The 19,258-nt window shown below is 43.2% G+C and overlaps 1 protein-coding gene and 1 long non-coding RNA gene across 2 annotated transcripts; both read right to left on the bottom strand.

Moving 5' to 3' along the window:
• Window positions 1-1,132: 1,132 nt before the first annotated feature.
• On the bottom strand, window positions 1,133-15,308 carry LOC120996637. The gene is made up of 2 exons (XM_040426696.1): window positions 14,910-15,308; window positions 1,133-2,421 (listed from the first exon to the last, which is right to left on the bottom strand). Exon 2 carries the CDS (start codon window positions 2,394-2,396, stop codon window positions 1,269-1,271), a length of 1,128 nt encoding a protein of 375 aa, XP_040282630.1. The 5' UTR covers window positions 2,397-2,421; window positions 14,910-15,308; the 3' UTR covers window positions 1,133-1,268.
• A 2,218-nt stretch (window positions 15,309-17,526) lies between these two features.
• On the bottom strand, window positions 17,527-18,332 carry LOC120994245. Its single transcript, XR_005777368.1, has 3 exons — window positions 17,985-18,332; window positions 17,839-17,905; window positions 17,527-17,749 (listed from the first exon to the last, which is right to left on the bottom strand). It is a non-coding gene; the product is annotated as an uncharacterized LOC120994245 (long non-coding RNA).
• Between the last annotated feature and the right edge of the window lie 926 nt (window positions 18,333-19,258).

Genomic DNA, 19,258 nt, shown 5'->3' with positions numbered 1-19,258 from the left:
TGATCATCTATCCTCTGGATCGGTGATCAGTATCTGATCAGTGGGGGCCCGGGCCCCTGCTGAAAGGCTATCCACAGTTCAAATATCTCAGAAAACCCCTTTAAGACGCTGGCTGATTACAGAGGCGGCACGTCGATGCTTTTATGTGTGAAATGGGGATCAGGGATTTTTTTTTATATTGACGTTTTTTTACACACAGTATTTCTAGAGCTTTATTCAAGTGTTTTTACTATTTTGAGGGGATTTGAAGCTGCGATCTTTTGATGGCTTGTACTATGGACTGTGGCCGGACCATCCTCAGAAGGACCCCTGGTGCCATGACAGATTCTAGGCACCCTATAATTGCATTTGTGGGGCCCCGAAAGGTGGCAGCTCCCTCTGTCTAACCGCTCAGATGCCACTATTGACCACGTCACCTGAGGGGTTTGACACACCAGGAGCAGGAACCGCCACCATTGTCCATGTTGAATGCCACAGACCCGCTTGAGGCTTGGCTCCACGGAATGGCCAGAGTGGTGCCCGGACCCCTCGCCAAGAAGGTACATGTCCTTTCTGCACGTGTTCGCGGCTTTAGGGTGACTTTTTGTAGTGCGACTGATTGTTTTTAACTATTCAACTACAGCGGCAGTCGGAATGAATGCATTCTTGTGGACTGCAGCTGACATTCAAAGGTTAAAATCAGTCGAGCTACAAAAAGTGGCAGTGTAGCCCAGACCTAAAACCGCCAGACCGCAAACTGCAGCTCTGCCTCCCATTGACAACAATAGGAGGCAGACATCATGCTACCATTCTGCCATGTGAACAGCCACCGATACAGTTGTCCCCTGTCGCTGTGACATACTGTCATGGTGCAGTGCCATCATGTAATATTACACACATTGTGACTCACAGATGGGGTGAAGAGCCTTCTCCTCTATACAGAAGGCTTTAAGGGCAATATGGACCAGCTCTTACCACACAAAAGCGATGGGGGCAAAGCCACAACAAGCAGCCTGTCATATTTCCCCATATGAAGACTGCCATGAATCTATGGACACGTCTGTGACCTCTGATGCCCAGTCCTGTTTTCAGCCTTTGTTGCCCCGAGGCGTTGATGTCTCCAGTGCCTCGTCCTCCTGTCTCTCGGGAACCAGTACTCTCAAAACAAAAACTAGACAAAGGACAAGACTATGATGTGTACACTGTGTTTTATTGTAAAGATCAAGACCCTAATAAGAAAGAGAGGATACAACTGTCAACATATATGTATGTAACATGCTGGAGAACCTTCAGCCAAAGAGGCACACCGTACCAGATGCCATCCGGTGCTTATACTCATACAAGACATAGGAGGCCGGTGGGAAATTCCCGCTCATCTCTAGTTTTCCTGGCACAGTGTGTATGGTGACTCCCTTGCTGAGGCCCTCTAACAACTTGTTGAGCATACGCTGGGCAAGGTATCTCTTGGCGTAGCTAGGATCGGCTTCAATGTTGGCATAAACGTCTGGAGGCGGGTTTGGGATTTTCCACTCTAGCTCACCAATGAGTTGATTTATCTTTCCCTTGTCCAGGGAGACTGGGTTCTCACTATAACTCAGCACCACCTGAGTACCACATTCTCCCCGAACAGAGATGTAGCTTCCCTTCACCAAGACCCCTCCTGCCTTATCTACTGGTGAACGAGAGATCATCACTGCCCAGCGTAGCCAGTCATAATTTTTCTCCAGCATCTTCAGTATGGCCAATGCTTTTTCTTCATCTGTTAATGACTCATGAAGAGGCAAATACTTCTCAACATCCTCCTGGGCTTGCTCCTTGAAGTATGCAGCACAATCTCTAGAGGTGTCCTCCATTCTCTTATACAGAGCAGACATTTTGTCCGTCCATCTGCCCATCATGAGCTGGGTGTCTCTTCCTGTGAGAGATCCATGGACAAAAAGGCAAAGCAGGCCAGTGGCTAATACAAAGTTCACCTGCTGGCAGAAGGCAATCATCTCCCAGCGGCGTGGGTGGTGGTCTCTTATGACCTGCTGTAGTAGAGTGACATGGTCTGCCAGGACGGAGACTCCGAGAAGTCGATTGTACAGTGCATTCAGCTGTCTATCGATCTTGTAGTCGTACACATATTGGATGAACACCTCCTTCTCTTTCTCTTTGTAAGACTTTCCTGCCCGGACAATGGCAGCCAGCTGCTGGTACACAACTACGATGTCATCCTCACACCTGGTGACATTAGAGTCTCTCATCAAGCCCTTTCCAATTGCCAGCTGCCGGTCAATAGACTCCAAGGTCTTCCTGACAAACTCGATTTCCTCTGTTGTTGCAGAGTCATTCACCTGAGCCACCAGCCCCAGAACCACAGAGTTAATTGTCTGGAGAAATCCTACCGATTCCCATGCCTTAGTGAATAAAGTCATGACGACGTCCAATGTTCCGGTGAGCCTTCACAGAAAACAGAAAATATCATGAAAACATGTAATAATCAAAAGAACACAGTATGGTATCATAACTTATTCATTGAGTCATTGATTCGATGGCTTCCTCACTGAAATAAAGAATTTACCGAAAGATTCAATGGAAAGATGCACAGTGAAGAATAGACAGTGGAACTGCAGATGTCATAGATGTAACATGTTAGTGACCACTTCTCGGTATCAGTACCGAATGTTTAAACTGGCAGTGCCACAAACAAGAGTCTGCATCACCGGGCGAAATATGCAATCTGCAGCAGAAGATACTAACCTATCCTATTCCTCATCTCACCTGTCTGTATGGACTACATCTATATAACCATGATATGGACCTCCCCTGTCTACAGTCCTCATCCACAAATCACCTGTCTGCAAGGACTACATCTATATAACCATGATATAGACCTCACCTGTCTACAGTCCTCATCCACATCTCACCTGTCTGTATGGACTAGATCTACATAACCATGATATACACCTCACCTGTCTACAGTCCTCATCCACATCTCACCTGTCTGCAAGGACTACATCTATATAACCATGATATAGATCTCACCTGTCTACAGTCCTCATCCACATCTCACCTGTCTGCATGGACTACATCTATATAACCATGTTATACACCTCACCTGTCTACAGTCCTCATCTACATCCCACCTGTCTGTATGGACTACATCTACATAACCATGATATACACCTCACCTGTCTACAGTCCTCATCCACATCTCACCTGTCTGCAAGGACTACATCTATATAACCATGATATAGACCTCACCTGTCTACAGTCCTCATCCACATCTCACCTGTCTGTAAGGACTACATCTATATAACCATGATATAGATCTCACCTGTCTTCAGTCCTCATCCACATCTCACCTGTCTATATGGACTACATCTATATAACCATGATATAGACCTCCCCTGTCTACAGTCCTCATCCACATCTCACCTGTCTGCATGGACTACATCTATATAACCATGTTATACACCTCACCTGTCTACAGTCCTCATCTACATCCCACCTGTCTGTATGGACTACATCTACATAACCATGATATACACCTCACCTGTCTACAGTCCTCATCCACATCTCATCTGTCTGCAAGGACTACATCTATATAACCATGATATGGACCTCACCTGTCTACAGTCCTCATCCACATCTCACCTGTCTGCAAGGACTACATCTATATAACCATGATATAGACCTCACCTGTCTACAGTCCTCATCCACATCTCACCTGTCTGTATGGACTACATCTATATAACCATGATATAGACCTCCCCTGTCTACATTCCTCATCCACATCTCACCTGTCTGCATGGACTACATCTATATAACCATGATATAGAACTCACCTGTCTACAGTCCTCATCTACATCTCATCTGTCTGCAAGGACTACATCTATATAACCATGATATAGACCTCCCCTGTCTACAGTCCTCATCCACATCTCATCTGTCTGTATGGACTACATCTATATAACCATGATATAGACCTCACCTGTCTACAGTCCTCATCCACATCTCACCTGTCTGTATGGACTACATCTATATAACCATGATATACACCTCACCTGTCTACAGTCCTCATCCACATCTCACCTGTCTGTATGGACTACATCTATATAACCATGATATAGACCTCCCCTGTCTACAGTCCTCATCCACATCTCATCTGTCTGCAAGGACTACATCTATATAACCATGATATGGACCTCACCTGTCTACAGTCCTCATCCACATCTCACCTGTCTGTATGGACTACATCTATATAACCATGATATACACCTCACCTGTCTACAGTCCTCATCCACATCTCACCTGTCTGTATGGACTACATCTATATAACCATGATATGGACCTCCCCTGTCTACAGTCCTCATCCACAAATCACCTGTCTGCAAGGACTACATCTATATAACCATGATATAGACCTCACCTGTCTACAGTCCTCATCCACATCTCACCTGTCTGTAAGGACTACATCTATATAACCATGATATAGATCTCACCTGTCTTCAGTCCTCATCCACATCTCACCTGTCTGTATGGACTACATCTATATAACCATGATATAGACCTCCCCTGTCTACAGTCCTCATCCACATCTCACCTGTCTGCATGGACTACATCTATATAACCATGTTATACACCTCACCTGTCTACAGTCCTCATCTACATCCCACCTGTCTGTATGGACTACATCTACATAACCATGATATACACCTCACCTGTCTACAGTCCTCATCCACATCTCATCTGTCTGCAAGGACTACATCTATATAACCATGATATGGACCTCACCTGTCTACAGTCCTCATCCACATCTCACCTGTCTGCAAGGACTACATCTATATAACCATGATATAGACCTCACCTGTCTACAGTCCTCATCCACATCTCACCTGTCTGTATGGACTACATCTATATAACCATGATATAGACCTCCCCTGTCTACATTCCTCATCCACATCTCACCTGTCTGCATGGACTACATCTATATAACCATGATATAGAACTCACCTGTCTACAGTCCTCATCTACATCTCATCTGTCTGCAAGGACTACATCTATATAACCATGATATAGACCTCCCCTGTCTACAGTCCTCATCCACATCTCATCTGTCTGCAAGGACTACATCTATATAACCATGATATGGACCTCACCTGTCTACAGTCCTCATCCACATCTCACCTGTCTGTATGGACTACATCTATATAACCATGATATACACCTCACCTGTCTACAGTCCTCATCCACATCTCACCTGTCTGTATGGACTACATCTATATAACCATGATATAGACCTCCCCTGTCTACAGTCCTCATCCACATCTCACCTGTCTGCAAGGACTACATCTATATAACCATGATATGGACCTCACCTGTCTACAGTCCTCATCCACATCTCACCTGTCTGTATGGACTACATCTATATAACCATGATATACACCTCACCTGTCTACAGTCCTCATCCACATCTCACCTGTCTGTATGGACTACATCTATATAACCATGATATGGACCTCCCCTGTCTACAGTCCTCATCCACAAATCACCTGTCTGCAAGGACTACATCTATATAACCATGATATAGACCTCACCTGTCTACAGTCCTCATCCACATCTCACCTGTCTGTATGGACTACATCTATATAACCATGATATACACCTCACCTGTCTACAGTCCTCATCCACATCTCACCTGTCTGCAAGGACTACATCTATATAACCATGATATAGACCTCACCTGTCTACAGTCCTCATCCACATCTCACCTGTCTGTATGGACTACATCTATATAACCATGATATAGACCTCCCCTGTCTACAGTCCTCACCCACATCTCACCTGTCTGCATGGACTACATCTATATAACCATGATATAGAACTCACCTGTCTACAGTCCTCATCTACATCTCATCTGTCTGCAAGGACTACATCTATATAACCATGATATGGACCTCCCCTGTCTACAGTCCTCATCCACATCTCATCTGTCTGCAAGGACTACATCTATATAACCATGATATGGACCTCACCTGTCTACAGTCCTCATCCACATCTCACCTGTCTGTATGGACTACATCTATATAACCATGATATACACCTCACCTGTCTACAGTCCTCATCCACATCTCACCTGTCTGCAAGGACTACATCTATATAACCATGATATGGACCTCCCCTGTCTACAGTCCTCATCTACATCTCACCTGTCTGTACGGACTACATCTATATAACCATGATATACACCTCACCTGTCTACAGTCCTCATCTACAGCTCACCTGTCTGTATGGACTACATCTATATAACCATGATATAGATCTCACCTGTCTACAGTCCTCATCCACATCTCATCTGTCTGTATGGACTACATCTATATAACCATGTTATTCACCTCACCTGTCTACAGTCCTCATCCACATCTCACCTGTCTGCAAGGACTACATCTATATAACCATGATATAGACCTCCCATGTCTACAGTCCTCATCTACATCTCAACTGTCTATATGGACTACATCTATATTACCATGATATACACCTCACGTGTGTACAGTCCTCATCTACATTTCACCTGTCTGTAAGGACTACATCTATATAACCATGATATGGACCTCACCTGTCTACAGTCCTCTTCCACATCTCACCTGTCTGTATGGACTACATCTATATAACCATGATATAGACCTCACCTGTCTACAGTCCTCATCCACATCTCACCTGTCTGTATGGACTACATATATATAAACATGATATAGATCTCACCTGTCTACAGTCCTCATCTACATCTCACCTGTCTGTATGGACTACATCTATATAACCATGTTATACACCTCACCTGTCTACAGTCCTCATCTACAGCTCACTTGTCTGTATGGACTACATCTATATAACCATGATATAGACCTCACCTGTCTACAGTCCTCATCTACATCTCACCTGTCTGTATGGACTACATCTATATAACCATGATATACACCTCACCTGTCTACAGTCCTCATCTACATCTCACCTGTCTGTATGGACTACATCTATATAACCATGTTATACACCTCACCTGTCTACAGTCCTCATCTACAGCTCACTTGTCTGTATGGACTACATCTATATTACCATGATATAGACCTCACCTGTCTACAGTCCTCATCCACATCTCACCTGTCTGTATGGACTACATCTATATAACCATGATATACACCTCACCTGTCTACAGTCCCTATGCACAGATCACCTGTCTGTATGGACTACATCTATATAACCATGATATACACCTCACCTGTCTACAGTCCTCATCCACAGATCACCTGTCTATATGGACTACATCTATATAACCATGATATAGACCTCACCTGTCTACAGTCCCTATGCACAGATCACCTGTCTGTATGGACTACATCTATATAACCATGATATACACCTCACCTGTCTACAGTCCTCATCTACAGCTCACTTGTCTGTATAGACTACATCTATATAACCATGATATACACCTCACCTGTCTACAGTCCTCATCTACATCTCACCTGTCTGTATGGACTACATCTATATAACCATGTTATACACCACACCTGTCTACAGTCCTCATCTACATCCCACCTGTCTGTATGGACTACATCTACATAACCATGATATACACCTCACCTGTCTACAGTCCTCATCCACATCTCATCTGTCTGCAAGGACTACATCTATATAACCATGATATGGACCTCACCTGTCTACAGTCCTCATCCACATCTCACCTGTCTGCAAGGACTACATCTATATAACCATGATATAGACCTCACCTGTCTACAGTCCTCATCCACATCTCACCTGTCTGTATGGACTACATCTATATAACCATGATATAGACCTCCCCTGTCTACATTCCTCATCCACATCTCACCTGTCTGCATGGACTACATCTATATAACCATGATATAGAACTCACCTGTCTACAGTCCTCATCTACATCTCATCTGTCTGCAAGGACTACATCTATATAACCATGATATAGACCTCCCCTGTCTACAGTCCTCATCCACATCTCATCTGTCTGCAAGGACTACATCTATATAACCATGATATGGACCTCACCTGTCTACAGTCCTCATCCACATCTCACCTGTCTGTATGGACTACATCTATATAACCATGATATACACCTCACCTGTCTACAGTCCTCATCCACATCTCACCTGTCTGTATGGACTACATCTATATAACCATGATATAGACCTCCCCTGTCTACAGTCCTCATCCACATCTCATCTGTCTGCAAGGACTACATCTATATAACCATGATATGGACCTCACCTGTCTACAGTCCTCATCCACATCTCACCTGTCTGTATGGACTACATCTATATAACCATGATATACACCTCACCTGTCTACAGTCCTCATCCACATCTCACCTGTCTGTATGGACTACATCTATATAACCATGATATGGACCTCCCCTGTCTACAGTCCTCATCCACAAATCACCTGTCTGCAAGGACTACATCTATATAACCATGATATAGACCTCACCTGTCTACAGTCCTCATCCACATCTCACCTGTCTGTATGGACTACATCTATATAACCATGATATACACCTCACCTGTCTACAGTCCTCATCCACATCTCACCTGTCTGCAAGGACTACATCTATATAACCATGATATAGACCTCACCTGTCTACAGTCCTCATCCACATCTCACCTGTCTGTATGGACTACATCTATATAACCATGATATAGACCTCCCCTGTCTACAGTCCTCACCCACATCTCACCTGTCTGCATGGACTACATCTATATAACCATGATATAGAACTCACCTGTCTACAGTCCTCATCTACATCTCATCTGTCTGCAAGGACTACATCTATATAACCATGATATGGACCTCCCCTGTCTACAGTCCTCATCCACATCTCATCTGTCTGCAAGGACTACATCTATATAACCATGATATAGACCTCACCTGTCTACAGTCCTCATCCACATCTCACCTGTCTGTATGGACTACATCTATATAACCATGATATACACCTCACCTGTCTACAGTCCTCATCCACATCTCACCTGTCTGCAAGGACTACATCTATATAACCATGATATGGACCTCCCCTGTCTACAGTCCTCATCTACATCTCACCAATCTGTACGGACTACATCTATATAACCATGATATACACCTCACCTGTCTACAGTCCTCATCTACAGCTCACCTGTCTGTATGGACTACATCTATATAACCATGATATAGATCTCACCTGTCTACAGTCCTCATCCACATCTCATCTGTCTGTATGGACTACATCTATATAACCATGTTATTCACCTCACCTGTCTACAGTCCTCATCCACATCTCACCTGTCTGCAAGGACTACATCTATATAACCATGATATAGACCTCCCATGTCTACAGTCCTCATCTACATCTCAACTGTCTATATGGACTACATCTATATTACCATGATATACACCTCACGTGTGTACAGTCCTCATCTACATTTCACCTGTCTGTAAGGACTACATCTATATAACCATGATATGGACCTCACCTGTCTACAGTCCTCTTCCACATCTCACCTGTCTGTATGGACTACATCTATATCACCATGTTATACATCTCACCTGTCTACAGTCCTCATCCACATCTCACCTGTCTGCAAGGACTACATCTATATAACCATGATATACACCTCACCTGTCTACAGTCCTCATCTACATCTCACCTGTCTGTATGGACTACATCTATATAACCATGATATAGACCTCACCTGTCTACAGTCCTCATCCACATCTCACCTGTCTGTATGGACTACATCTATATAACCATGATATACACCTCACCTGTCTACATTCCTCATCCACATCTCACCTGTCTGTATGGACTACATCTATATAACCATGTTATACACCTCACCTGTCTACAGTCCTCATCCACATCTCACCTGTCTGTATGGACTACATCTATATAACCATGATATAGACCTCACCTGTCTACAGTCCTCATCCACATCTCACCTGTCTGTATGGACTACATATATATAAACATGATATAGATCTCACCTGTCTACAGTCCTCATCTACATCTCACCTGTCTGTATGGACTACATCTATATAACCATGTTATACACCTCACCTGTCTACAGTCCTCATCTACAGCTCACTTGTCTGTATGGACTCCATCTATATAACCATGATATAGACCTCACCTGTCTACAGTCCTCATCTACATCTCACCTGTCTGTATGGACTACATCTATATAACCATGATATACACCTCACCTGTCTACAGTCCTCATCTACATCTCACCTGTCTGTATGGACTACATCTATATAACCATGTTATACACCTCACCTGTCTACAGTCCTCATCTACAGCTCACTTGTCTGTATGGACTACATCTATATTACCATGATATAGACCTCACCTGTCTACAGTCCTCATCCACATCTCACCTGTCTGTATGGACTACATCTATATAACCATGATATACACCTCACCTGTCTACAGTCCCTATGCACAGATCACCTGTCTGTATGGACTACATCTATATAACCATGATATACACCTCACCTGTCTACAGTCCTCATCCACAGATCACCTGTCTATATGGACTACATCTATATAACCATGATATAGACCTCACCTGTCTACAGTCCCTATGCACAGATCACCTGTCTGTATGGACTACATCTATATAACCATGATATACACCTCACCTGTCTACAGTCCTCATCTACAGCTCACTTGTCTGTATAGACTACATCTATATAACCATGATATACACCTCACCTGTCTACAGTCCTCATCTACATCTCACCTGTCTGTATGGACTACATCTATATTACCATGATATAGACCTCACCTGTCTACAGTCCTCATCCACATCTCACCTGTCTGTATGGACTACATCTATATAACCATGATATACACCTCACATGTCTACAGTCCCTATGCACAGATCACCTGTCTGTATGGACTACATCTATATAACCATGTTATACACCTCACCTGTCTACAGTCCTCATCCACATCTCACCTGTCTGTATGGACTACATATATATAACCATGATATAGACCTCACCTGTCTACAGTCCTCATCCACATCTCACCTGTCTGTATGGACTACATCTATATAACCATGTTATACACCTCACCTGTCTACAGTCCTCATCTACAGCTCACTTGTCTGTATAGACTACATCTATATAACCATGATATACACCTCACCTGTCTACAGTCCTCATCTACATCTCACCTGTCTGTATGGACTACATCTATATTACCATGATATAGACCTCACCTGTCTACAGTCCTCATCCACATCTCACCTGTCTGCAAGGACTACATCTATATCACCATGATATAGACCTCCCCTGTCTACAGTCCTCATCCACATCTCACCTGCCTGTATGGACTACATCTATATAACCATGATATACACCTCACCTGTCTACAGTCCTCATCTACATCTCACCTGTCTGTATGGACTACATCTATATAACCATGATATACACCTCACCTGTCTACAGTCCTCATCCACATCTCACCTGTCTGTATGGACTACATCTATATAACCATGTTATACACCTCACCTGTCTACAGTCCTCATCCACATCTCACCTGTCTGTATGGACTACATCTATATAACCATGATATAGACCTCACCTGTCTACAGTCCACATCTACATCTCACCTGTCTGTATGGACTACATCTATATAACCATGATATACACCTCACCTGTCTACAGTCCTCATCTACAGCTCACTTGTCTGTATAGACTACATCTATATAACCATGATATACACCTCACCTGTCTACAGTCCTCATCTACAGCTCACTTGTCTGTATAGACTACATCTATATAACCATGATATACACCTCACCTGTCTACAGTCCTCATCTACATCTCACCTGTCTGTATGGACTACATCTATATTACCATGATATAGACCTCACCTGTCTACAGTCCTCATCCACATCTCACCTGTCTGTATGGACTACATCTATATAACCATGATATACACCTCACCTGTCTACAGTCCCTATGCACAGATCACCTGCCTGTATGGACTACATCTATATAACCATGATATACACCTCACCTGTCTACAGTCCTCATCTACAGTACAGACCAAAAGTTTGGACACACCTTCTCATTCAAAGAGTTTTCTTTATTTTCATGACTATGAAGGCATCAAAACTATGAATTAACACATGTGGAATTATATACATAACAAACAAGTGTGAAACAACTGAAAATATGTCATATTCTAGGTTCTTCAAAGTAGCCACCTTTTGCTTTGATTACTGCTTTGCACACTCTTGGCATTCTCTTGATGAGCTTCAAGAGGTAGTCCCCTGAAATGGTCTTCCAACAGTCTTGAAGGAGTTCCCAGAGATGCTTAGCACTTGTTGGCCCTTTTGCCTTCACTCTGCGGTCCAGCTCACCCCAAACCATCTCGATTGGGTTCAGGTCCGGTGACTGTGGAGGCCAGGTCATCTGGCGCAGCACCCCATCACTCTCCTTCATGGTCAAATAGCCCTTACTTTCAAAGTTTTCCCAATTTTTCGGCTGACTGACTGACATTCATTTCTTAAAGTAATGATGGCCACTCATTTTTCTTTACTTAGCTGCTTTTTTCTTGCCATAATACAAATTCTAACAGTCTATTCAGTAGGACTATCAGCTGTGTATCCACCTGACTTCTCCTTAACGCCACTGATGGTCCCAACCCCATTTATAAGGCAAGAAATCCCACTTATTAAACCTGACAGGGCACACCTGTGAAGTGAAAACCATTTCAGGGGACTACCTCTTGAAGCTCATCAAGAGAATGCCAAGACTGTGCAAAGCAGTAATCAAAGCAAAAGGTGGCTACTTTGAAGAACCTGGAATATGACATATTTTCAGTTGTTTCACACTTGTTTGTTATGTATATAATTCCACATGTGTTAATTCATAGTTTTGATGCCTTCATAGTCATGAAAATAAAGAAAACTCTTTGAATGAGAAGGTGCGTCCAAACTTTTGGTCTGTACTGTACATCTCACCTGTCTATATGGACTACATCTATATAACCATGATATAGACCTCACCTGTGTACAGTCCTCATCCACATCTCACCTGCCTGTATGGACTACATCTATATAACCATGATATAGACCTCACCTGTGTACAGTCCTCATCTACATCTCACCTGTCTGTATGGACTACATCTATATAACCATGATATAGACCTCACCTGTCTACAGTCCTCATCTACATCTCACCTGTCTGTATGGACTACATCTATATAACCATGATATAGACCTCACCTGTGTACAGTCCTCATCTACATCTCACCTTTCTGTATGGACTACATCTATATAACCATGATATAGACCTCACCTGTCTACAGTCCTCATCTACATCTCACCTGTCTGTATGGACTACATCTATATAACCATGATATAGACCTCACCTGTCTACAGTCCTCATCCACATCTCACCTGTCTGTATGGACTACATCTATATAACCATGATGTACACCTCACCTGTCTACAGTCCCTATGCACAGATCACCTGTCTGTATGGACTACATCTATATAACCATGTTATACACCTCACCTGTCTACAGTCCTCATCTACATCTCACCTGTCTGTATGGACTACATCTATATAACCATGATATAGACCTCACCTGTCTACAGTCCACATCTACATCTCACCTGTCTGTATGGACTACATCTATATAACCATGATATACACCTCACCTGTCTACAGTCCTCATCCACATCTCACCTGTCTGTATGGACTACATCTATATAACCATGATATAGACCTCACCTGTCTACAATCCTCATCTACATCTCACCTGTCTGTATGAACTACATCTATATAACCATGATATAGACCTCACCTGTCTACAATCCTCATCCACATCTCACCTGTCTGTATGGACTACATCTATATAACCATGTTATACACCTCACCTGTCTACAGTCCTCATCCACATCTCACCTGTCTGTATGGACTACATCTACATAACCATGATATACACCTCACCTGTCTATAGTCCCTATGCACAGCTCATCTGTCTGTATGGACTACATCTATATCACTATGTTATAGACCTCACCTGTCTACAGTCCTCAAATACATCTCACCTGTCTATATGGACTACATCTATATAACAATGATATAGACCTCACCTGTCTACAGTCCCTATGCACAGCTCATCTGTCTGTATGGACTACATCTATATAACCATGATATAGACCTCACCTGTCTACAGTCCTCATCCACATCTCACCTGTCTGTATGGACTACATCTACATAACCATGATATACACCTCACCTGTCTATAGTCCCTATGCACAGCTCATCTGTCTGTATGGACTACATCTATATCACTATGTTATAGACCTCACCTGTCTACAGTCCTCAAATACATCTCACCTGTCTATATGGACTACATCTATATAACCATGATATAGACCTCACCTGTCTACAGTCCCTATGCACATCTCACCTGTCTATATGGACTACATCTATATAACCATGATATACACCTCACCTGTCTACAGTCCTCATCCACATCTCACCTGTCTGTATGGACTACATCTATATAACCATGATATAGACCTCACCTGTCTACATTCCTCATCTACATCTCACCTGTCTATATGGACTACATCTATATAACCATGATATAGACCTCACCTGTCTACAGTCCTCATCTACATCTCACCTGTCTGTATGGACTACATCTATATAACCATGATATACACCTCACCTGTCTACAGTCCTCATCCACATCTCACCTGTCTGTATGGACTACATCTATATAACCATGATATACACCTCACCTGTCTACAGTCCTCATCCACAGCTCACCTGTCTGTATGGACTACATCTGCTCTAGTCCAGCACACTGGTTTTCCCGTATGCTGTATGTAGAAAACACATCTCACCTGTTTCGTGAACGAGTTGTCTGTATTTTGCTATTTGCTTCTGTTTCTTAGTTTCTTATCCAAAGCTTATCAGAGCCCTCAGGCGGGCGATACCAGTAAAACAATAGACCAGGCTTTGATTGGTTGTCGTTCACAACATACCCTATGAGAAGGTGACATTGAGAACATACCGACAGCAATGTCACAGAACTACATCCACCCTAGATAGAAAGCTTCTGACCATGCTGCTGTCACGTTGCTGAGGATGAGTGTCAGGCCAGGAATCTGTATCTCTGTATCTTACAGAACTCCTCTGAATCTCCATATCTTATTCCTCTTCATCATATGCTATGACTCTTCCCGGTGTGTAGCAACTCTGTTCTGTATCCTATGTCTGTTCTCTGTATGTTTCTTCCCTGTAGTCATACAGGTGAAACTCGAAAAACTAGAATATCGGTCAAAGTCCATTTATTTCAGTAATGGAACTAAAAAGGTGAAACTAATATGAGACTCATTACAGACAAAGCGAGATATTTCAAGCCTTTATTTGGTATAATTTGGATGATTATGGCTTACAGCTTATGAAACCCCAAAGTCACAATCTCAGGTCCCCTTTGCTCAGGGGGTACGGAGTAATGACCAGTGTCGGACGCTGTGAGCCGAGAATATTCAACCTTTTCACAAAATTCTAATTTTAAGTTGCATTACTGAAATAAATTGACTTTTGCACGATATTGTAATTTTTTTAGTTTCACCTGTAGTCTCTTCCTTGTATCCTATGTTCTCCATACATTCTAGCTCTTTTTTGTCTCTTCCTTGTATCCTATGTTCTCCATACATTCTAGCTCTTTCTTGTCTCTTCCTTGTATCCTATGTTCTCCATACATTCTAGCTCTTTTTTGTCTCTTTACTGTATCCTATGTTCTCCATACATTCTAGCTCTTTTTTGTCTCTTTACTGTTTCCTATGTTCTCCATACATTCTAGCTCTTTTTTGTCTCTTCCTTGTATCCTATGTTCTCCATACATTCTAGCTCTTTTTTGTCTCTTCCTTGTATCCTATGTTCTCCATACATTCTAGCTCTTTTTTGTCTCTTTACTGTATCCTATGTTCTCCATACATTCTAGCTCTTTTTTGTCTCTTCCTTGTATCCTATGTTCTCCATACATTCTAGCTCTTTTTTGTCTCTTCCTTGTATCCTATGTTCTCCATACATTCTAGCTCTTTTTTGTCTCTGTACCCTATGTCTCTTCCACGTACCTTGGAGTCCTCCACCTTACATTTCATCCCTTCCCGGTATGTCTCCTCTTTGAATACTACGGGACAGATTTATCACAGACCGGCCGTACACCATGTCATAAATTAGGCGCAGAATCCAGCAGTCCAAGCATCTATACCAATTTGTACACCAGCCAGAAGGTTGACGTAAAGCGGCCTTTCCGTTTAGTTTGTGACTTTTTTACGCCACTTTTCTCCCATATATTAATGATAACTCTACCCTTTCCTTTTTTTTCCATATCGTACAACTCTTTTCTGTATTTTACGTCTGCACATCCGAGCTTTCTTGCCTTTATCCTACATCTCTTCTGTGCAGTTTCATGTGTTATGTTTAGCTATACTGGCGGTCTGTGCCCCCATCCCCCACAGTCTCACTTTCTCAGGTGGGCACGGTTTCTGGGGCACTCACCGGGTCCCCTTTCCTGTTTCCCCAGTGATTCATGTCCCAGTACTGTATCCGGGAAGTATTCTTCCATACGGGCTCTGACCTGCTTGACCTCTGCTGCTGGCATGCACTCCCTACATCTCTTGAAGGGCCAACGTGTGCACACTTCAGATTTCCCCAGCCAATGGTTGGCCACCTTAGGGTACTTAAAGCATCTTCTCCTATGAGAGAGTGCCTAAGTAGTAGGTTCTAGTTGTCTAGTGTACTTACGAAGCTGTACCATAGTCTTATTTGTCTGCCTGTCTCTGCATTTGACCCATTGCTTCCTGACCTCTTGCCAGTTCTCCGTTCTGACCCCCTCAGCTGCCCACCTTGAGCTTAGATTGTTTATCACAATGAACGTACTCTGACCTCAGCCTGCCTGATCCCTTGGTGCTCTGCACTGGTGTCTCTTGGCCCCTATGGGTCAGTATTCACTGAATGAAGACTTCTCCAAGAGGTAGTGGTAGCAGAGCCCAGAAACCTGTAGAGGGGTCAAAGGGTGAAGATCAGGAGGTCCACTTACTTAACAACAAGTCCAGCAATATGATGCAATCGATATGATCGAGTTCCTTAAAGCAAAAATATCAATGGTCCAGCAAAAAAGCATACCCTTAAAATCATTATCTTTATTTAATCTATTTAAAAAAAACGGGAATAAGAAGGTCCCGATTATCAATTAATCTATTGGCCAATAATGTGATACAATTAAAGACCAGACATACACAAAAATTCAGTGGACCCACCAGGAACAGACAGGGGGAGGGGACCTGACTGGCCCTTCACTTGCCCTATCTAAACCCTCCACCCAGGGACGACCCTATGTGGTAGGGACCCCCTGTCCTCGTACCTAGGCTGAGTTTCCCTGGTAGTCCCTATTATGAACATATAACAAATCACATACCCAGTGATAGCCTTAATGTTTACTAGTGTCATGGGGGCTGTCTAGTACGTATAAGTGACACCTCGACGCGTTTCTCCCTATAATAGGGGTTCCTCAGGAGGTAATTCTTATGTGTCACTGTTGTGTAAATGTAAAGTCAGATAAGAAATTGATATTAAATGCAGCAGTGGCAACCATGTGTGTTAATCACTTCTTCCAGAAGATGCGCCAAAATACAATTCCATGTAATGTCGGATGAAAAAACACGGCGATAATCTGTGAACAAAAACCAAAATATGACCTAAGAGGTTGCATTGTGCAAGATGGTAATAACACCTGTCTATAGGCCACACGTCATCACGTACCCGTCAGGTAACGGTTCCCCACGGTTTCCTATCGGATTGTGGTGATACCAGTAAGGGATCCGCGGTCCTGCAAATAGGGCACATGTGATACAGAAGGTCGCTGAGCAAATAAGCATAGGCATCGCATGGAGAGATCAACTACTGACAGTGGAAGACGGCACACCATGAATGTCCACTCCGCCAATGTCACAATGGACTGGCTACACAGATGCCTGCTATCAATTTAAGCAGGACACCCAGTTCCCGACATTAGAGAAAGTTCCGCCCCCGATATGCAATATATGTAATACGCTCTCAGGTGGTGACGTCACCGCCCTGCAATGTCACGAGGTACATGTCAGGTGTCACGCGTGACACGCATGAATCTCCCGCCTGTGGAACCCAAACCTCCGTCACCAAGATACCGGCCGTAATGCAAGGTACTGCTAGCGCTCCACAGAGTCATGTGACACGCATCGACTTCCTGTCCATGGAACGCAAGCTGTGGAGATGCGCATTCCTGATATCAGCACAGCCAATTTACAAACGCAGATAATAGGCACTGAGCATTCAAGATATATCGGACACCAGTTTATCCCCACACAAGGATATTATGAAGAAGACATGTGACTACTGGTACAATAATAATGAAGTGCTCCCTAGTGTGAGGAAACTAAATAAGAAATTATAGGCTGAACACCAGCACTTCAATGGTAATATATTAACCCCATACAATATATGTCTGGGGGCTATCCTAAGACCATAGGGACCACCAGATACATTAAAGGATGGTAAGTACCCCCCGGGGAGAAGCTTAGCAGTACCCACATGTATAATATAATAAATCCCCAATCTGAATAGTGGGCAAAACTGTCCTGCCAAGGGAGCCGTGCACAGCAAAAGGGTATGAACTAGATATTTAAAGATTTACTACCCAGGTGTTGCATTACCTTAGCGGGTGATCACACAAAGGCGTGTCGAAAAAATCTAGGCAAGAAAGGGAGAATGTGTATCTCCATTTATGGCAATTGGTCAAAGCAAAAATAAAAAAGGAAAGAAGAAGAATAACTTTCTTCCTCAATATAAGATAAACAAGTTTCGGATGTTTCCCACATCCAGGACACGGTCTAGGGGTATAAAGTCACTGAGGAGGGGCCTACCAGACAGAAGAATCCAAGGGTGGTCAAGGATGGTCTCAGTCTTAAAAGACGCAGCCAAATGTAAGCCTTTCGTTCAAACCGAGAGGGAACTGGGATCAAAAAATGATATATCCATTCACATTCTTTTTACAAAATCTTCCAATCCCAGTCCCCCCCTCTCGGGGATGGAGGTAGAACCTCAAGCACAGAGAACTTGAGGCATCTAGGATCCCCATAATGGACTTCCAATACATGGGATGCCACCGGAGTGACATTTTTCTTCAGAACATCATTGATGTGCT

The sequence above is a fragment of the Bufo bufo genome, chromosome 3 (assembly GCF_905171765.1).
Source record: "Bufo bufo chromosome 3, aBufBuf1.1, whole genome shotgun sequence".
NCBI classification, from domain to species: Eukaryota; Metazoa; Chordata; class Amphibia; order Anura; family Bufonidae; genus Bufo; species Bufo bufo.
Note: the sequence above shows the minus strand (reverse complement) of the source record. Positions and strands in the feature narration are given on the sequence as shown.

Bases quoted from the DNA above. Each gene is read 5' to 3' on its own strand.
- LOC120996637 (XM_040426696.1), bottom strand. From the start codon at position 2,396: ATGACTTTATTCACTAAGGCATGGGAATCGGTAGGATTTCTCCAGACA.